Source organism: Hoplias malabaricus, chromosome 15, assembly GCF_029633855.1.
Source record: "Hoplias malabaricus isolate fHopMal1 chromosome 15, fHopMal1.hap1, whole genome shotgun sequence".
NCBI lineage: Eukaryota > Metazoa > Chordata > Actinopteri > Characiformes > Erythrinidae > Hoplias > Hoplias malabaricus.
In genome coordinates, this window is record NC_089814.1 from 35,326,676 (window position 1) to 35,349,104 (window position 22,429).

Consider the following 22,429-nt stretch of genomic DNA (forward strand, 5'->3'; position numbering starts at 1 on the left):
TGTAGTCAATCTCTTGCTCTGCATACTTGCCTTTCCCCCTTTCCCCCTGTTCTTCAACACTCAGGACCCCCAATCAGGTATAATTTGGGTGGTGGATCATTTTCAGCACTGCAGTGACAATGATGTGATGGTGGTGTGTTAGTGTGTGTTGTGCTGATACGTGTGGATCAGACTCAGCAGTGATGCTGGTGGTGCTTGAAACACTGTGTCCACTACCTGTCCACTGTGTTCATCAGTGTACACAAGACACTACCCCGTGGTTAGATATCTTTGGGTGGTGGACGATTGAGGGGTTTAAAAACTCCAGCAGCAGTGCTGTGTCTGATCCACTCACAAATAAACACACCACTACCCAAATAATACTTGCTGTATGGGGACACTTAACATTGAAGGACAGGATGAAAGATGGCTAACAACATAATGCAGAGCAACAGATGGACTACAATCTTGCAACTGAGGATGGACAATCTGGGATCAGTGTATAATCACAGCGCAATTGGTACTTTGTCCTGATGGAACTGAACAATAGCTGTGGGGGTCCCAATTATGAAAAAGAGGTATGAGAATGGCAAGCACCCACAAGAAGATGTTCTGAAACTTCAGAGGCCTTAAAGGGGATACCCTACTGTATCTCCTCTCAGTTTTATTAGTAATTAATGCAAAAAGAATACAATATTAATATTAGCACTTGCTAGGGATGCAAGAACTTGAGTAATTAACTAGTGAGGGAAGCTGTCAATGGGATAAATAGCCAAATGCATTCCTCAAAATACCCCCAAAGACAGAATAATTATTCATTCATTCATTATTTGTAACCGCTTATCCAATTCAGGGTCGCGGTGGGTCCAGAGCCTACCTGGAATCATTGGGCGCAAGGCGGGAATACACCCTGGAGGGGGCGCCACATAGGGCAACACAGACACACACACACACTTTTGAGTCACCAATCCACCTACCAACGTGTGTTTTTGGACTGTGGGAGGAAACCGGAGCACCCAGAGGAAACCCACACAGACACAGGGAGAACACACCGCACTCCTCACAGACAGTCACCCAGAGCAGGAATCGAACCCACAAACTCCAGGCCCCTGGAGCTGTGTGACTGCGACACTACCTGCTTCGCTACCGTGCCGCCCACAGAATAATTATTTACATTTTATTTGAATGGTGGCGCAAAAGGTAGTGTCATTGTCACACAGCTCCAGGGGCCTGGAGGTTGTGGGTTTGAGCCCCATTCCAGGTGACTGGAGTTTGGTGTGTTCTGCCTGTGTCCACGTGGGTTTCCTCTAGGTGCTCCAGGTTTCCTTCTTTGGCCCAAAAACACGTCAGTAGGTGGATGGGCAACTCAAAATTGTCCATAGGTGTGAGTGTGTGAATGAATGTGTGTCACCTTGTGAAGGACTGGTGCCTCCTCCAGGGTGTGTTCCCAGGTAGGCTCTGGACACACCGCAAACCTGACCTGGAACAGTGGTTACAGACAATAAATGAATTAAAGACAGCTGGGAGGACTTGTATCTCCTGCCTGGTCTGAGGACATCTGGGGGTCCTCCAGCAGGAGTTAGAGGAAGCTGCAGGGGACAGAGCCACCTGGACTATGAAATGGATATGGCGAACAAGAGATGAGATGAGGTGAGATGAAATCAAAATTTTCCCCAGGTTATATGTTTAAAAATAAAAAAATACATAAATAAATACAAGTTTAGGCTTGATCTGCTCACAAGGGTCTGAAATTTCATAAGTATCTAAACACCCATTTACTTCTTGATCACTACAATGTTACTCCACAACTATATTTGTAAATGAATGTGCCAGTTTAGCCTTCGGTCAGTAGAGGGCGACACGGTAAGCAAATAACAACCACAACAACAGCAACAGCTGCTCAGCAACCGTAGTCAGCCTCACAGTGTGCTAATGTATAAGCTAACGTGTTCACATGCTAACTCTCTTCACTCTTGTCTTTTAATTTTATTTTTGTGTAGCCTTAATTTGTAATTTAATTAAAAATTTTCAACCATATTTGATTTAAGCATATTTTAATGTTTTTATTTCTATTCTCATGTATACATTATCTTTGTATTTCTTCATTTCTAAAGCACTTTGAACGACTGCAGTGGCCAAGAAGGGCTAATCATTCATTCATTGTGTGTAAGCCCTTACCCAGTTCAGGGTCACAGTGAGTCCAGAGACTACTTGGATCACACCCTGGAGGGGGCGCCCGTCCTTCACAGGGCAACACACACACACACACATTCACTAACACCTACGGACACTTTTGAGTCGCCAATCCATCTACCAAAGTGTTTTTTGGAAGCAAACCGGAAGGAAGGAAACCCATGCAGACACAGAGAAAACACACCAAACTCCTCACAGAAGGGCAAGACAAAAAAAAAAAGACATTTACAAGCTGTGGAACACTTTTACCAGCCCAAAACACTTTTACAAATGACCAAAACACTTTTAGTGTTTCTCAGCTTGTGTTTTTAGTTTTGTAAATTTGTTTTTCCCTTTGCAGCCACTGTACTGCAGTGTATGAAAAATACTATTAAAAACGAACTTGCCTAGCTTTGATTTGTCTTTAGCTCAGAGGATCTTTTAAACATGAGTATGAAGAGCATATTTTACATTTATTAATAATAGGTTCTAAGACATACAGAAATACAGATATCTCATGAATATAGCCCTGCCAAGGTTTATTCACAGACCAGCTGGAAGAATCTATTAAAATGTACAACATTCAACAAGAGTCTGTTATCACCTAATTTACAGCAAGTGCTATAACTGGAAAAGCAGACATGGGTTATGACATTAAAAAAATAAAAAGCATTGACTAGTATCAATAAACAGGAAAGAATTCTTAAAGCTAAACTGAAACCCATAAACTGAACAAAGATGACTTTCCAAAGCAATGCATTTAAGAGCAGTGAGATAAACGTTCATGAGATTATTAACTATTACAGGAATGCTTTGTTGTGTTTTATAGAATTATTTGTTTCATCATCTAACAAATGAAACCAGAAATGTAAAATTCAAATGAATGACAATGTGCTTGTAATTAGGCATTCAGGAAAACTATGACTTCATAATATAACACTAGGAAATGTAAATAATTAAAAAAAAGACATATCAGTTAAAAAAATACATCAAATTTGCACCGATAGATAACACTATAAAAAAAAATATCTGGGAATCATTCACTATCATACTGTGTAAAAGTCAAAGATGTTATTCATTTAATGATTCCTGGCATGAGAATAAACTCCCCTGCATTACTCTAACCCTGCCTCTCTCAGCACCTTTCTTGCTTCTTCAGCTAATTTATCCAGTCCTTTCAGGAGGACCTCAAGTTTGGAGGTGAAAGATATTGCTGCAGATGCATCGTTTCCTGCAACAGGCACCAGGCAACACGATAACTCTGCTACTAGTGGGGACATTTCTAGGGACTTCAGATGAGGTTTGTTCACTAGTTCCGAGAGCCTTTCTAGTGATTTATGATCAAGACCAAAGGAGTGGTAGCAGCTTGTGAAGAAAGACCCCACAATGGCCATGTCAGATGAGAATGACAGACCGGGCACTGGAGCCACTAAGATTGCTCCCGAGATAAGAGCTACAGCCCACGCTATTTTCTGAAACATTCTCACTTTCTTCTCCAGCATAGCCACAGAGTAGACAGGCACTGACTGCAGTAGAGTGTTTTGCTTATTTTGTGGGAGTTCAGAGTTCAACGCGTCAATGAGCTTCGCAAAATCAAATTCAGACGTATCCCAAGAGGATATGAGGAAAGTGTTGGGATTCCCAATTCCCTTCAATTCTTCCTCACAGTTTCTTCTGATTTTTGAGAGAGTTTCTTCTTTGTCAATGCCTTTTCTTTTTTCACTTTTAATATCATTGTCTATCTTTGATCTAATGAAGTAAAATAACTTTTTCTTTTTCTTGATCTCTTTAGCCAGCATGATGTCATTCTCTCTGAATCTCACTGATGACACAATGAGGAAGAAATCATACCGGTCAAACGTGACGTTTTTAAGATATGTCCTTGCCTTGAATTTTGGACTTCCGATTCCTGGCAGGTCCCACAGTGTCACATTTGGCATTGTGGGATGTTGGTAAGGAGTTGGTTCAGTAGTGGTCTCAGTGGATCCAGTTGGAGCTGCATCTTCATCATTGTCCTTCAGACCTCTGAGTGCATTGACGAAAGATGACTTTCCTGACCCGGACTCTCCAGTCACAGCAATGTCAAGTCTGACATTAAACAAACGGTCAATCTCCTCTTTGGCTTTTTTGGTTGCCTGTTCTAAAGTGGCTTCTCCAGATGCCTGAATTGCTTCATTTATGTCAGAACTTTGGCTCTCCATTGTTGTGGTAAAGTCAAATTCGAGCCTTAGACTTTTGAAAACACAATTGTTGATGTCCAAGCAACACGCCCTGTAAAAATGGAAAACAAACATTAACATTTTAAATACCTTTTCTAAGGACAATAATCAATCACTAAACAAGAAAAAATAATATTTGAAGAAAACGCAGAACAGCTGCACAGCTCCCAGGTGTTGGTGGGGCATTCCAGCTAGTTGCTAATCTGTTGCTATCTGGTCATTTAAAAGTGAAGAGTGTTTTGCGGAATGATTACAATGGTATTTCAGGTGGTTGCTACAGCAACTGCTGTGGCATTTAAGGTTTTTGCCAAAGCATTTCATTACAAATGCTGGTATAATATGTCCCCTTTTAAGGTAACGCACCAGTGAAAAGTGGTTTATTTGAATAAATGTCTTAAAAAAATTTAGCAGGAAGAATCAAGTTAAAGAGTTCCAGGTTCTACAGTGTCACATTTAGCATTTTGGGATGTTTGTAACTATCTGGTTCCAGTTGGAGCTGCAACTTCATCACTGTCCTTCACACCAATGAATCCATTGACAAGAGATGACTTGTCCAGATCTTGTTTCTCCAGTTCCACTTCTGTCAAACTGTTCTTGTGCCTTTTAAGTTTTAAATCTTTTGTAAAAACGTTGTCCTGTTCAGGGTCTCTGTGTGTCTGGAGTCTACCTAGAATCATTAGGCACAAAGCAGGAAGACAAGCTGGATGGGGCACCATTCCATTAGAGTGTGGACACTTTAGAGTCTCCAATCCACCTACCAGCATGTGTTTCTAGACTGTCGGAGGAAACCAGGGCACCTGGAGGAAACCCGCAAAGACACAAGGAGAACACAACACACTCCTCACAGACAGTCACCCGGAGGAAACCCACGCAGACACAGGGAGAACACACCACACTCCTCACAGACAGTAACCTAAGGCATGCTTCAACCCACAATCCCAGGACTCCCTCATTGGATTAGTCAAAATAAATAAAAAATTTAGCACATATTTGTGTATCATCTCCATGTGCTCGGATCATTAACTGTGATTCAGTAAACATTAATTATCATCACTTTAATCCATGGAACATAAAAACATACAGCAATCTCAAAGATAAAGCATTGTATTAAAAACGAACAATATACAACATAATAGTTATAACTTACCGTCACAATCAGATGTTACCTCTTCAGTTCTCAGAAAGATATGGGCACTTTCTTCTTTCACCTGGGAGAAGGATCTGGCTGATGTGTGGGAGTGGCTACAAAGTGGGCATGGTCTTTAAAAAGTGTGGCTCAGAATTGGCTGTTGTAAATTTGGAAATTTTTTAGCTATTATTTTAGGTAAAAATGCTTTAGTTACTGGTTCTCAGAAAAAAACTGAGAAAACATATTGGATTGAATGGATTGAACATTTAAAGATGTTTACAACATGGAAACTATAACCGCAAGATTCATTTTTAACTAAATCATCTCCAGTTATTTTATATTTTTCAATTCATGTGGTTTATTTGACTTTTTTACCTGAAATAATTATAAATGATATAAAATATGTATATATCTTTATTTATTTTTTTATGTTTGGGGACATATCAACATTTATTCCTGAGAAGCTATGATTAGACATTGGCAGGTTACTGAAATCCATGGATTATTTTAAGATACTTTTTCCTGTGTTATCTCTGAAAACATGACTGTACTCTGTGACTGCACCTGATGTTAAAAAAGTAAATTTAAAAATAAATAAATAAACTAAACTGCCACTGCAGGTTGTGTCACTGTCACAGCTCCAGAGTCCTGGGATTGTGGATTCGAGCCCCTCTCCAGGTGTGTGTTCTCTCTGTGTCTGCATGGGTTTCACCCAAACTGGTTGAACCGGTTTCCCCACATGGTCCAAAAACACACATTGGTAGGTGGATTGGCGACTCAAAAGTGAATGTGTGTGTGTGTATTGCCCTGTGAAGGACTGGCGCCCCCTCCAGGTTGTATTCCCGCCTTGCGCCCAATGATTCCAGGTAGGCTCTGGACCCACCGCGACCATGAATTGGATAAGGGTTACAGACAATGAATGAATGAATGAATAAAGTTAAAAAACACACACACATACACACACACACACACTGTGTCACTGCAGGTTGTGTCACTGTCACACAGCTCCAGAGTCCTGGGATTGTGAATTCAAGCCCCTCTCATGGATTCAGGTTTCCTCACATGCTCCAAAAACACACATTGGTAGGTGGATTGGTGACTCCAAAGTGTCCATAGGTGTGTGTGTGAGTGAATGTGTGTCCCCCATTGCAAAGGACTGGCGCCCCCTACAGTGTATGTTCCTGACTTGTGCCCAGTGATGGCAGGTAGGCTCTAAACTCATTGAAATAGTTCCTCCCAGGGCGACTTCTGCCTGGCCTGAGGACATCTGGGGGTCCTCCAGCAGGAGTTAGAGGAAACTGCAGGGGACAGAGCCACCTGGACTATGAAATGGATTAAGCGATGAGATGAGCAATGAAATGGATTAAGCGATGAGATCTCACCCGATGAAATGAGGTGAGATGAAATAAACTTTTTCCCCAGGTTATGTGTTTAAAAATAAATAAATACATAAATACAAGTTTAGGCTTGATCTACTCACAAGGGTCTGAAATTTCATAAGTATCTAAACACCCATTTACTTTATGATCACTACAGTTTTACTCCACAACTACATTTGTAAATGAATGTGTCAGTTTTGACTTCGGTCAGTAGAGGGCGACACAGTAAGCAAATAACAACCACAACAACAGCAACAGCTGCTCAGCAACCGGAGAGTTAGCCTCATACGGTGTGCTAGTGAATAAGCTAACGTGTTCACATGCTAACTCACAAAATGTACAAAAAATTCATATTTTCAGTGTGTTGTGTTGAAATGGTTAACACCTTGGCCTACTCACACTGCACTTTAATCTCATACTTTCATATATCTAAGTTTCATTTTCTTTTGTTTTACCATATTACTGCCAACCCGGTCTCACACCTACTTACTCCGATTCCTGGCAGGTCCCACAGTGTCACAATTGGCATTGTGGGATGTTGGTAAGGAGTTGGTTCAGTAGTGGTCTCAGTAACTCCAGTTGGAGCTGCATGTTCATCACTGCCCTTCAGACCTCGGAGTGTATTGATGAAAGATGACTTTCCTGACCCGGTCTCTCCAGTCACAGCAATGTCAAGTCTGACATTAAACAAACTGTCAATCTTCTCTTTGGCTTTGTTGGTTGCCTGTTCTAAAGTGGCTTCTCCAGATGCTTGAATTGCTTCATTTATGTCAGAACTTAGGCTCTCCATTGTTGTGGTAAAGTCAAGCTAATTCAATCCTTAGAATTTTGAAAACAGTTCTGTGCCACAATTGTTGATGTCCAAGCAACACGCCCTGTAAAAACGGAAAACAAACATTAACATTTTAAATACCTTTCTAAGGACAATAATCAATCACTAAACAAGAAAAATTAATGTTTGAAGAAAACGCAGAACAGCTGCACAGCTCCCAGGTGTTGCTGGGGCATTCCAGATATTTGCTAATCTGTTGCTATCTGGTCATTCAAAAGTGAAGAGTGTTTTGCGAAATTATTACAAAGGTATGTCAGGTGGTTTCTACAGCAACTGCTCTGGCATTTAAGGTTTTTGCCAAAGCAAGTCACTGACATTTCATTAAAAATGCTGGTATAATATGTCCCCCTTTAAGGTCACTCACCAGTCAAAGGTGGTGTATTTGAATAAATGGAATAGTGCCACTGAGGACTGTATGTATCCTTATTTACTTTATGTGTCAAGAGATCGATAAACATTTCAGTGTCTACAGTTCAATCACTGTGAGGACACAAGGGGCACTTCCTTCATTTAAATTATGAAGTGAATACACCTTTAGTGTTTATTCATTCCCTTTGCTGACTTCAAGTATGCTAACTCTCTCTCTCCATTCTCTAGTAGTTGTACTGAAGAAGGTAAAAAATAGCAGAATTTATGGATTGATGCACAATCAGTTAATTCTTGGATGCTAAATTTGCCCAGAACTGTGCACTTTAACTGACCATTAGGTCCCCATAGCAGAAAATACACATACAGCCTAATTTAGAAAGATTGTTGTCCTTCAGAGTTCATAACTTAACTGTTATTATAGCAGACACACATTAGTTAAATCAGAGAGTGTGGTAGGTACAGAAGACTAAACAAGCCACCATTCAACTTTTATTTAACCTCTGAGTACCTCATATATAGAGCTGAGTGGAAACAGAAAAAGGGACTGATCAAATGAAAGAAGATGTCAGATTAGAAAAGTACATTTAATAATAACAAAAGTAACTAAAATCAAGTAAATGTAAAATAATAAATACATTAACACATCAAAACAGAAAATATAAAACAAATTAATATGTAACTAATATGTAAAGATGAATAGAACAGACAACTAAAACAAAACAAGTATAAGAACAAAAAATGAAATTAACATTAAATTAAAATGAATGAAATATTAATAAAATAATCATTCTAACCCAAATTACAAAAACTAAGATAGAATTAAGAGAATATATCATCTTTAAAAAAGAAACATCTTAAAAGAAATTACCAGGAAGAATCAAGCAAGAGTTGCAGAACCGCAGAGCAGAGGAGTTCAGCAATTAAAAGTTTAAAATGACTGTTTTTATGACTGTTAAAATGAGTTTTACTGTAATGATTGGTGCACTGTAAATAAAAGCAGACTTTCCCAGTCCAATAACACCTCTTGGTAACTGACTGGTGATCCAGTTGCTGGAGTGAGTCTGATCATTATTTATAAACATCACTGAAGAAATATCTCTGTGCATACGGCCTGAGAGAGTTTTATGAACAAAAAATAAACCCATGTTTCCTGCTGTGCTGCTAACAAGGACCACACCTCTTTTATGTAACGAGCAACATAAAGCTATTCACATATATGAAGTATATGGTTCAGTAACTCCAGTCGGAGCTGCACTTTCATCGCTGTCCTTCACACCAATGAATCCATTGACAAGACATGAGTTAGCAGATCCTGTTTCTCCAGTTCTACTTCTGTCAAACTGCTCTTGTGCCTTATAAATGTTAAATCTTGTGTAAGAACTTTGTCCTGTTCAGGGTCTCTGTGTGTCTGGAGTCTACCTAGAATCATTAGGCACAAAGCAGGAAGACAAGCTGGATGGTGCACCATTCCATTAAAGTGTGGACACGGTTACAATCAAAAATGTTATATGTGGTTTAAGTGCCTTTTTTGACCTGAAATAATTTTAAATGGTATCAAATATATATATATCTTTATTTTTATTTTATGTCTGGAGACATAGCAAAATTTATTCCTGGGAAGCTATGATTAGACATTGGCCGGTTACTGAAATCCATGGATTATTTTATAAAATAAGATACTTTTTTCCCGTGTTATCTCTGAAAATATGACTGTATTCTGTGACTGCATCTGATCTTAAATAAAAGTAAAAAATAAATAAAATAAAATAAAAACACAGTGTCACTGCAGGTTGTGTCACTATCACACAGCTCCAGAGTCCTAGGATTGTGGATTTGAGCCCCTCGCCAGGTGTGTGTCCTCTCTGTGTCTGCATGGGTTTCCTCCTGGTGCACTGGTTTCCTCCCATGCTCCAAAAAGACACATTGGTAGCTGGATTGGTGACTCCAAAGTGCCCATAGGTGTGTGTGTGAGTTGTTACTTTTTATTCTTTTTTGGTTGCCTGGGCTAGGGCTGACTGCCCTAGGGTAACACCCACCACACAAGCCCACGTATTCTGTACGGCAGCAAAAACACAGAGCAGCCAGTTCTAAGCACTGCAGCGTTTATTTACGTTTCTGAAACAGCTCAAACAACCAAATGAAAGAAGAAAAACCACACCCACTGACCCCGATGCATCCCTTCCCCACAGGCTCTCTTAAAGTAACCTTAACCCCTTTTTCCTAACACTACCCCCACTCTGGATTGTGTATATAACATATACCACAACTCCAGCAGCTATATCCCATGTGTCCTTTCAGATTTAGTGTCTTACACAATTTAAATTAATAAAAAGTCTCATAAGGGGTAGTCCAGCTTCATGGCTGGTGGAACTTCCACTGGTTTCCAAGTATGGGCTTGTTGAACACCCAGCTATTGTCCAGTGGCGTGCGGGAGTGATTCAGTTTCTCATGGTGGACTACTTTACACTTTGTCTTTGGGTTCTTTTGAATGTGGTATACTAGATCATCAAGCTGGCCAAGGACAAAATAGGGGCCTTCATAAGTTGGTAAGAATTTCTTAACCTTGTTCTTCACCCACTTGGGGCCTTTAATTAGGTGCCACACAGAATCTTGTGTTGAGTTTTGCAGATGTTTTTGTCATACTGCCTCTTGGCACGTTTCAGTGAAACCCCAAGTACATCTCGGGCAATTTGGTGAGCCAGTCCCAGTCTATGGCGACATACTGAGGAAGATCTTTGGCATTGTCATGACCAGATGGCAGACCAACCACAATGTCAGTGGGCTCAGTAAATTCTTGTCCAAAGAGCATCATATTAGGCTTGAATCCAGTGGAACTGTGTTTTGTTGCTCTGTAAGCCATCACTGCATATGGACTCATGATATCCCAATCCCAATGACAGCGTTCGGCTGTAGTGGCCAATATTTTCTGCAGGGTGGTGTTCAAACGTTCAACCTGCCCCTCTGACTGTGGTCTAAAAGGTGTGGTATGTTTCTTTTCAATCCCTAGCAGATCACACATTCTTTGGAAAGTTAGAGCCTCGGTCGCTGTGCAAGGTATATGGAACCCCATAGCGGCACAGTCACTCAGCACAAAGCACACAGCCACTCAGCACAAAGCATATCAGCCACAGTCACTGCCTGGTCATTTGGTAAGGGATAAGCCTCCACCTGTTTTGAAAAATAGTCTTGAACAACCAAAATATAGTGGTTGTACCTCTCAGTCTCATTCATTGGGCCAATGAGGTCAATTTCTATTCTCTCCATAGGCACTCCAACACGAACTGTACCCACTGGTGCTTGTGGGGTCTTTGAGGGTTGAGCCTTGGCCGCACACTTGGTGCAAGTGTGGCAGCAAAGTGTGATATCCTCTCTCATACGATAGCAATAGTATCGACTCTGAAGACGAGTCCTTTCAACACCAAAATGACCCCCAACAGGCCCATCATGCATCTGCCTCATCACGTCAGTCTGGTACATGTGTGGCAGCAGGACCTGTGGGTAGAATATAGCGTTCTTCATACAATAGAAACGTCTCAACAGAACATCATACTTGCAGTACAGTCTGTTCTACCGGCTCCAGTATGCTTTAGTGGCTGGGCTACAGGGGGACACTTCTCTCCAAGATGGTCGCTCCTGTCTCTCCCTTAACCACTTCCATACTGGTGCAATGTCAGGATCGGTTTGTTGTGCCTCACACAGCTGTTCCACAGTCCAAGCTTGGAATGGACTCCAACTGTTCTAGTGAAACAAATTCCTTTCACCTCATTAAGGGATTGTTCTCCACTGCTCGGTAGAACAAACACTGGGAACTCTCTCTAAGCTGGTGGTTAAATCTCACTGTACTGCTTGGTGGTGGAGACGAACAGTGTCCAATGAGGGATCTGGTATCATGCAAGGACAAGATATCAGACAGGGCCTCCTAGAAAATGCGCCAGCATTGCAGTGTCGGTTGTCTGGACCGTGGATTACTTGAAAGTAAGTTTTGCAGATGTTTTTGTCATACTGCCTCTTGGCACGTTTCAGTGAAACCCCAAGTACATCTCGGGCAATTTGGTGAGCCAGTCCCAGTCTATGGCGACATACTGAGGAAGATCTTTGGCATTGTCATGACCAGATGGCAGACCAACCACAATGTCAGTGGGCTCAGTAAATTCTTGTCCAAAGAGCATCATATTAGGCTTGAATCCAGTGGAACTGTGTTTTGTTGCTCTGTAAGCCATCACTGCATATGGACTCATGATATCCCAATCCCAATGACAGCGTTCGGCTGTAGTGGCCAATATTTTCTGCAGGGTGGTGTTCAAACGTTCAACCTGCCCCTCTGACTGTGGTCTAAAAGGTGTGGTATGTTTCTTTTCAATCCCTAGCAGATCACACATTCAGATCACACGGTTGTCTGGACCGTGGATTACTTGAAAGTCAAGTTTCTCTAACCACCTTGCCAACTGTCCTTCTGGTTCCTTCATTCGCATGAGCCAGCGCAAACTGCTGTGGTCAGTTCCCACAGTGAAGGAATGACCAAGAAGTTACTGACAGAAATGGGACATGAATTCCACCACAGCCAGCAGCTCTCGCCTAGTTGTGCAATAATTCTGCTCTGTTTGTGACAGTCTGCGACTTCCTTAGGCCAGAACACATTCCTCATCACCTTGGATTTGCGGCAGGACAGCTCCCATCCCGAAGTCTCTCGCGTCTGTGTCCAGAAGGAGTTCACCACTATCCAGTGGATAACCCAAAATAGGTGCAGAAGTGAGCCATCACTTTAACTCCTCAAATGCCGTATTACAGTCATCTGTCCACTGGAACCGTGCATATTTCCTGGTGAGTGCATGGAGGGGTTGGGCAATGGTGGCGATATCTTTCACAAACCGCCGGTAATATGAAGCAAGTCCGACAAACTGGCGGACCTCTGAGATGTTGCTGGGACAAGGCCACTCCAGAACTTCAAGGACCTTCTGCAGATCAGTGGAAATGCCGCGTTCTGAGACGACATGACCTAGGTACCCAACCTCCTGCTGAAAAAGACAGCACTTGGCTGGCTATAGCTTTAGGTTCGCCTGGCAGCGTCGGTCAAATACCTGACCAAGCCATTCCAACATCTCTGCCACAGTCCTTTCCAAAATAATTATGTTGTCTAGGTATACCAAACATGTCTCCCACTGCAAACCAACCAGAACATGGTCCATCAGGTGCTGGAACGTTGCTGGTGCATTACATAATCCAAAAGGCATGATATTCCACTCAAAGAGTCATTTCCTGCTGCAGAAAGCTGCTGCCCTGCGAGCCCTGGGGGTCTGTTCCACTTGCCAGTAACCAGAGGCCAGATCCAAAGTGCTGAACCACTTAGCAGTGGACAGTGTTTCCAGTGTATCTTGGATCCGAGGAAGCGGGTAGGCATCTTTCAAAGTGCATTCATTTAGCGCTTGGTAATCAACACAGAGCCTGTATGTTTGATCTTTCTTACGCACCATGACAATGGGGGAAGCCCAACTGCTCTGACTCTCACTGGCAAGTCCGGACTGCAGAATTTGTTGAATTTGCAGATCAGCACTCAGTTGTTTTTCTCCTGCCATGCAACGTGGAGCCTGCTTTATTGGAGGGGCAGGCAGGGTCTGGATATCATGCTGCACCAGGTTTGTACCACCTAGATTATCAGGTCCTGTGGAGAAAACATCTCTGTAATTGTGGAGAAGCTGAGCTAACCTTAGTCTCTCTTCTGCTTCCAGCATGGGAACACTCTCAGCAAACAAACCCTTCAGATGGTTTGGAACAGTGGACGTGGGGGCGTCACTCATGTGTGATTTGATATTGGTGTTGGAGTCGATTGTACCACCTCTGCAGTTTGAAGAACTCCTGCCACTGTGCCCTTCCTCACTATAACTGTTGTAGTACCAGGGTTAAACATTTGGATTTGTTAAGAAACACTCTGTGTTCACAACCAGACTCTAAGGTAGTGGTGCGTGCAACTCTGACAACGTGGACTCTGGGCTTTTCTCTGGGGTTGAAATAGGGAGTCTGCTCCCCAAACAACACAATTCTTTGTTCCCCAAAGTGCCTGTGAATGTTCCAGGAATGGACGACCCAGGATAGCATCAGTGCCTCCTGCCACATCTGCAATGATTAACTCAACACTGAGCGTATTGCTGCCGATCTGGACAGGTAGGTGTACAGACACGATACCCTGTAATAACGGCACAGTTGATGGCTGAAGTGGGGGTTTAACTTCTGGGTGAATGTCACTGAAACAGTGAAGAGGCAGAACATTCCTTCGCACACCACTATCTAGGAGTGCACAGACCTCTTTGTCATGAATGAATGAATGAATGAATGAATGCACATTTCTGGACCACCCTTGACAACATGCATTGGTGAAGCATCTTGAGTGCGACTATGAGCGGTTGCTCCCCGGACTGCTTGGGGTTTAGCTGGCTTCCATGAAGGGCAGCTCTTTTTCATATGCCCCACCCCTGAGCAGTTTTGGCACTTAACCTCAACCCAATTGATATTTTTCCATCTTCTGCCTTTAAATATGTACTGGGTTGGCTGAAATATTTGATTTTCTTGGCTCCGTTCTAACATATCCATTCTACTATCTGCGTCATCTATCTTACTAAACGTGAAGCCATCACATAACCCCGCTGTTTTTGTTCTTCGCTCTGATATCTGCTGTGGGCTTGTGGACATGAGTTGGGTGACACTTGCAGCTGCTCACCTTGTGACCTCATACTTGAATGCATTTTCATATGCCCTAGACAGCGTGTGGGGCTGCTCCTCCAACAGCTTTTGTATAATGCCAACATCTCCCATAGCGTTAGTGAAAACCTCCACACAGATGACATCCTGTTCAGCTTCTGAGCGGTCTGCATAGGCCATCGACACTTTCTCATAAATATCATCTCTGAGCACATGTAGGGACTCAACAGCTTTGTGAATTCTCTGCCTCAGTTCAATGGCCACGGCAACTGCATGCTCGGATGCTGGCCCATAAGCAGTCGCCACCTCCTGAACAATTTGTTTATAATCCCACTGGGGAGATCATGTTTTTTTGTGAATTACAGCTCCTGCAGCACCCACTGGGCAAAACTTGAGTTGGACAGCCATTGTGCTCTGTGTCCAATGATTAGCTCGTGCACAGCTCTCAAAACGATACAGGAACTCTTTCCATGAAGAAGTACCATCGAACTGGCCTGGACGTAGTGTGGGGATCCTTTCACGTTTACCACTATGTTCATCCCCACTGCTATCAGAGGCACTGTCACAATGTACATATTTTGATGGCTTATAACACATGGTGGGCTGCATGGGCCTACAAGGAGTGCATTCACACCCCATGCATCCAGTTTTGTGAATTTCCAATGGATGAGTAATATTCTGAGGGCTACTGACTTTTTGATATGGCTGTGCGCTCATGCAGCTTAGGTTCTGAACTTCTACTGCCTCCCGACTGTAATGTAGAGCTGGATGCCTGTTACTTAATGCATCTGAATCAGCAGTATGTGTGCTTTCTGTATAGCATTTGCATAATACAGGAGTGAAAGGGTTTACGCACGGAGCGCGCTGTGTTTCTGCAGCATGCACATGTTTGCAGCTCCCAGATGCAATGTCCAGTTCAGTATGTCATTCTAACGTTACACGAGCTGTAAGAATTTGACATTTTGTTTTCACTGTCACTTATTCATACATTTTTGGTGTCAGCTTCAAACTGCGCGTGGAATGGGTTAGTGCTTGTGGTGGCTTGTGTGGATACAGCGCAGTGCACCCATGAGGGAGAAATTCTCTTTCATATTCAGCCGTCATGGACAAGAAAGGATTACTACAACTCGTATAGTTTGCTTCTGGACTTGTTTTTACGTTACTTTCCCAATGAGAAGCCGCCATTTCGTGTTTCATTATACTTCAGAACTTCCCTGCACTCCTATTTTCATTAAACATGTCCGTCTCCGTGTGCTGCACGTAACTCACCGGCGCAAGCTGAAAATCCCCGACGAAGCCCCCAGTGTTACTTTTGATTCTTTCTTGGTTCTCTGGGCTAGGGCTGACTGCCCTAGGGTAACACCCGCCTTCACAAGCCCACGTATTCCATACGGCAGCAAAAACACGGAGATGCCAGTTCACTTCCAAACACTGCAGCATTTATTTACGTTTTTCTGAAACAGCTCAACGTATAACAGCCATGGGTGGAGAGCCGTGGGTTGACTAGGCTAATGCTAAGATTCCCCACAGGCTCTCTTAAAGGAACCTTAACCCCTTTTTCCTAACAGAGTCAATGTGTGTCCCCCACTGCAAAGAACTGGTGCCCCCAACTGTGTATGCTCCTGACTTGTGCCCAGTGATTACAGGCAGCCTCTGGACCCACCAGTAGGTGGATAGGCGACTCACAGTTGTCCATAGGTGTGAGTGTGTGAGTGAATGTGTGTCACCCTGTGAAGGACTGGTGCCCCCTCCAGGGTGTGTTCCCAGGTAGGCTGTGGACACACCGCAATCCTGAACTGGAAAAGCGGTTACAGAAAATGAATGAATCAAGGACAGCTGAGAGGGCTTGTATCTCCTGCCTGGTCTGAGGACATCTGGGGTTCCTCCAGCAGGAGTTAGAGGAAGCTGCAGGGAACAGAGCCACCTGGATTAAATGGATTAAGTGAACAAGACATGAGATGAGGTGAGATGAAATAAACTTTTCCCTCGGTTTATGTGTATTTTAAAAACTAATTTTTTTAAAACTAATTTTATGCCGGACTTAACAAGTTTAGGCTGGATCTATTCACAAGGGTCTGGAATTTCTGAAGTATCAAAACATCAATTTACTTTTTGATCACTACAATGTTACTCCACAACTATATTTGTAAATGAATGTGCCAGTTTTGCCTTCGGTCAGTAGAGGGTGATACAGTAAGCAAATAACAACCACAACAACAGCAAAAGCTGCTCAGTAACCATAGAGCCTCATACGGTGTGCTAGTGGATAAGCTAACGTGTTCACATGCTAACTCACACAAAATGTACAAAAAATAATAGTTTCAGTTTGTTGCGTTGAAATTGTTAATAGCTTGACCTGCACTTTAACTCTAGTTTAATTTCATACTTTCATATATCTAATTTTCATTTTCTTTTGTTTTACCATAATACTGCCAACCCGGTCTCACACTTACTCGTGATATAGTCACATATATAGGAAACTGCAATTCGTGATATAGTTGCATATTTTAGACATTTTATGCGACAATATCACGATCATAAGTGTACACGAAGAGCAACAGTAACACGAAGACTTCCTCATTACAGGCGTCATTACTCATAACATAGAAAAGGCATAATGTGAATTACATAACATAGGTGGTTATTCCAACAAAGGCATAAAGTATTTTATTATAATATTTCTCCCAAGCAATGCTTATTATTGGTATCCTACTTTAGCATTAAATCTAACAAGAACATTTCTCTCACTTAACGTTATTTTGACTAATTATCAAAATTTTTCTAGCCATTATTTGCTTTGATATTTTAGCAAATAATGAATTAGTAACTGTGATGGGAAAATGCAGATTAACACCAATGAGTAATGGTTAATGATAACTAATGATTTATATTAATGACACAATATATTCAGGGAGTAATTTTATTAATTATTTGTTTTTATTATATTATTTTATTATATTATATTATTAATTTTGTTATTTGTTCCTCTTGTTTTGTTTGATTGTGGATGTGATTGTCTTTATGTGTTCATCTGATTGTAAACAGCGTTTTTGGGTTACTCAAAAGCGCTTTAAAAATTCCATTTATTATTATTATTAATTAATCTTGATTAAATCTTACTGGATTATGTAGGCCTTAGTTTGCAGCTTAGTGTGTGGACCTGAAGGGACTTGTTAAATTGTGTTACTGTGACCCAGGAGATAGCAGAGACTGTGGGAAGAGGCTGCTGATATTAGAAGGGGAGGCTAGATAGAGTGGAAGAAAGCCAGTCAACAAACTGAAGGACATCCCTCACCGTCTGCAAACATTTTCCCTGACAGTAATAAAATAGGAGATAACGAGGCACCAATAAGGGAATGTTTGGGTTGATGGAATGAGACATGATGTAATAACGCCCAAATGGCACACATGATGGTGTACGTGACTGGGGTCATATATATACTGCATGATTTTTTCAATAAATGAGAGATTGAGAGAATACTTGATTCTGTGTCTTTGTTTCTCTGATTTCTCCTTGGGCCTGAGAATCGGTCTTCCTTCCTGGTTGCACTTAGACAATTGCCATAACAGTAATGTTGTATTTTCCGTGATATTATCGGATGGTAAGGACGCCTTAATGAGGAGGAGTTTTCGCGTTACTGTCGCATAACACGGGGCACTGATATGAGGGTTTGTATGGTAATTACCCATTCACTTATGATCATTATATTGTCGCATAAGATGTGACTATGTCACGAATTGCAGTCTCCTATACATGTGACTATATCATGAGTAAGTGCCAGACCGGGGTGATACTGCACTCTCTTAATGTATTTTCATTTGAATTTTGTGTCTTAGTTTGTAAGTTAATTGAATTTTTAATCATATTTGTCTATTTGTTTAAAGCATACCTTAATGTATTTATTTCTATTCTCATGTATCTGTTCTTTTGCTTTTCCTCATTTATAAAGCACTTTGAATGAATACAGTGTATGAAAAATACTATTAAAAATAGATTTGCCTAGCTTTGATTTGTCTTTAGCTCAGACTGCTAATAATTTGTTTTAAACATGAGTATGAAAAGCTAATTTAACATGGATTAATAATACATTCTAAGACAAGCAAAAATATTGTAGACAATATCTTGTGAAGATATACCTTTATTTATTTTCACAGACTGACTGGAAGAATTTATTAAAATTTACAGCATCCATCATTCAGCATCCAACAAGATTCTGTTATCACGTAATTTACAGCAAGTGCTATAACTGAAAAAGCAGACATGGGTTATGGTATTTAAAAGAGAATAAAAAGCTTTAACTAATATGAATAAACAGAAAATAATTCATAAAGCTAAACTGAAACCCATAAACTGAACAAAGATGACTTTCCAAAGCAATTAACCGCAGAGAGAAACGTTCATGAGATTATTAACTATTACAGGAATGTTTTGTTGTGTTTTATAGAATTATTTTATTCATCATCTAACATATTAAACCAGACATTTAAAATCCATGTTAATTACGATACGCCCAGGAAGAAATACTAGGAATTAAAAATAATGATAAAAAAGATGTATCCGTTAAAACTTTTTTTTTGTCAGCTTTGCTGATAGATAACACTACAAATATATTTGGGAATTGTACATCATTCACATTGTGTTTTGCACAATTTGTACGATGTCAAGATTTTTGGCATAAGAATAAACCCCAACTTCATTACTTTAACTGTGCCGCTCTCAGCACCTTCCTCGCTTCTTCTGCTAATTCATCCAGTCCTTTCAGGAGGACGGTACGTGTGGTGGTGAAAGATATTGCTGCAGCTGCAGCGCTTCCTGCAACAGGCACCAGCCTAAACACTAACTTCCCTAAAGCAGATGCTCCCAGACTGAGAGAAGACATTTTCATAAGTTCTGCAACTAATGGGGACATTTTCAGGGACTTCAGATGAGGTTTGTTCACTTGTACTGAGAGCCTTTCTAGTGATTTATTATCAAGACCAAAGGAGTGGTAGATACTTGTGAAGAAAGACCCCACAATGGCCATGTCACATGAGAATGACAGACCGGGCACTGGAGCCACTGCGATTGCTCCTGAGATAAAAGCTACAGCCCACGTTACAATCTGAAACATTTTCACTTTCTTCTCCAGTATAGCCACAGAGTAGACAGGGACTGACTGCATTAAAGCACTTTGCTTATGTTCTGGGAGTTCAGACTCTAACGTTTCAATGAGCTTCTCAAAATCAAATTCAAAAATGTTCCAAGAGGATACGAGGAAAATTTTTGGATTCCCAATTCCATTCAATCCTTCCTCACAGTTTTTTCTGATTTCTGAGAGAGTTTCTTCTTTGTCGATGCCTTGTCTTTCATTTTTACTTTGAACATCAAGGTCTATCTTTGATCTAATGAAGTAAAATAACTTTTTCTTTTTCTTGATGTTTTTAGCCAGCTTGATGTCATTCTCTCTGAATCTCACTGATGACACAATGAGGAAGAAATCATACCGGTCAAACGTGACGTCTTTAAGATATGTCTTTGCCTTGAATTTTGAACTTCCGATTCCTGGCAGGTCCCACAGTGTCACATTTGGCATTGTGGGATGTTGGTAAGGAGTTGGTTCAGTAGTGGTCTCAGTAACTCCAACTGGAGCTGCATCTTCATCATTGTCCTTCAGACCTCTGAGTGCATTGACGAAAGATGACTTTCCTGACCCGGTCTCTCCAGTTACAGCAATGTCAAGTCTGACATTAAACAAACTGTCAATCTTCTCTTTGGCTTTGTTGGTTGCCTGTTCTAAAGTGGCTTCTCCAGATGCCTGAATTGCTTCGTTTATGTCAGAACTTTGGCTCTCCATTGTTGTGGTAAAGTCAAGCTAATTCAATCCTTAGACTTTTGAAAACAGTTCTGTGCCACAATTGTTGATGTCCAAGCAACACGCCCTGTAAAAACTGAAAACAAACATTAACATTTTAAATACCTTTCTAAGGACAATAATCAATCACTAAACAAGAAAAATTAATGTTTGAAGAAAACGCAGAACAGCTGCACAGCTCCCAAGTGTTTGGTGGGGCATTCCAGCTAGTTGCTAATCTGTTGCTATCTGGTCATTTAAAAGTGAAGAGTGTTTTGCGGAATGATTACAATGGTATTTCAGGTGGTTGCTACAGCAACTGCTCTGGCATTTAAGGTTTTTGCCAAAGCATTTCATTACAAATGCTGGTATAATATGTCCCCTTTTAAGGTAACGCACCAGTGAAAGGTGGTTTATTTGAATAAATGTCTTAAAAAAATTTAGCAGGAAGAATCAAGTAAAAGAGTTCCAGGTTCCACAGTGTCACATTTAGCATTTTGGGATGTTTGTAACTATATGGTTCAGTAATTCCAGTTGGAGCTGCACCTTCATCACTGTCCTTCACACGAATGAATCCATTGACAAGAGATTACTTGTCCTGATCCTGTTTCTCCAGTTCCACTTCTGTCAAACTGCTCATGTGCCTTTTAAGTTTTAAATCTTGTGTAAGCACTTTGTCCTGTTCAGGGTCTCTGTGTGTCTGGAGTCTACCTAGAATCATTAGACACAAAGCAGGAAGACAAGCTGGATGGGGCACCATTCCATTAGAGTGTGGACACTTTAGAGTCTCCAATCCACCTACCAGCACCTTCCACCTTCCTACTGTCGGAGGAAACCAGGGCACCCGCAGGAAACCCGCAAAGACACAGGGAGAACACACCACACTCCTCACAGACAGTCACCCAGAGGAAACCCACAAAGATACAGAGAGAACACACCACACTCCTGACAGACAGTCACCCTGAGGAAACCCACAAAGACACAGGGAGAACACAACACAGTCCTCACAGACAGTCACCTGGAGGAAACCCACAAAGACACAAGGAGAACACAACATACTCCTCACAGACAGTCACCCAGAGGAAACCCGCAAAGACACAGGGAGAACACACCACACTCCTCACAGACAGTCACCCGGAGGAAACCCGCAAAGACACAGGGAGAACACAATACACTCCTCACAGACAGTCACCCGGAGGAAACCCACACAGGACCCCCTCATTGGATGAGTCAAAATTAATGAGAAAATTTAGCACATATTTGTGTATCATCTCCATGTGCTCGGATCATTAACTGTGATTCAGTAAGCATTAATTATCATCACTTTAATCCATGGAACATAAAAACATACAGCAATCTCAAAGACAAAGCATTGTGTTAAAAATGAACAATATATAACATAATAGTTATAACTTACCGTCACAATCAGATGTTACCTCTTCAGTTCTCAGAAAGATATGGGCACTTTTCTTCTTTCACCTGGGAGAAGGATCTGGCTGATGTGTGGGAGTGGCTACAAAGTGGGCATGGTCTTTAAAAAGTGTGGCTCAGAATTGGCTGTTGTAAATTTGGATATTTTTTAGCTATAATTTTAGGTCAAAATATTTAGGTACTGGTTCTCAGAAAAAAAACTGAGAAAACATATTGGATTGAAATAATTGAACATTTAAAGATGTTTACAACAAGAAAACTATAACCGCAAGATTCATTTTTAACTAAATCGTCCCCAGTTGTTTTATATTTTTCAATTCAATTTTTTACCTGAAATAATTATAAATGATATAAAATATGTATATATCTTTATTTATTTTTTTATGTTTGGGGAC

At 41.2% G+C, this 22,429-nt stretch overlaps 2 protein-coding genes across 2 annotated transcripts; both read right to left on the reverse strand.

Moving 5' to 3' along the window:
- Positions 1 to 3,125: 3,125 nt before the first annotated feature.
- Positions 3,126 to 5,537, reverse strand: LOC136668910 (interferon-inducible GTPase 5-like). Its single transcript, XM_066646659.1, has 2 exons — positions 5,518 to 5,537; positions 3,126 to 4,422 (listed from the first exon to the last, which is right to left on the reverse strand). Exon 2 carries the CDS (start codon positions 4,350 to 4,352, stop codon positions 3,267 to 3,269), a length of 1,086 nt encoding a protein of 361 aa, XP_066502756.1. The 5' UTR covers positions 4,353 to 4,422; positions 5,518 to 5,537; the 3' UTR covers positions 3,126 to 3,266.
- Positions 5,538 to 19,376: 13,839 nt separating this feature from the next.
- On the reverse strand, positions 19,377 to 20,606 carry LOC136668940 (interferon-inducible GTPase 5-like). The gene has a single exon (XM_066646710.1). It carries the CDS (start codon positions 20,604 to 20,606, stop codon positions 19,470 to 19,472), a length of 1,137 nt encoding a protein of 378 aa, XP_066502807.1. The 3' UTR covers positions 19,377 to 19,469.
- Between the last annotated feature and the right edge of the window lie 1,823 nt (positions 20,607 to 22,429).

Bases quoted from the DNA above. Each gene is read 5' to 3' on its own strand.
- LOC136668910 (XM_066646659.1), bottom strand. From the start codon at position 4,352: ATGGAGAGCCAAAGTTCTGACATAAATGAAGCAATTCAGGCATCTGGA.
- LOC136668940 (XM_066646710.1), bottom strand. From the start codon at position 20,606: ATGGAGAGCCAAAGTTCTGACATAAACGAAGCAATTCAGGCATCTGGA.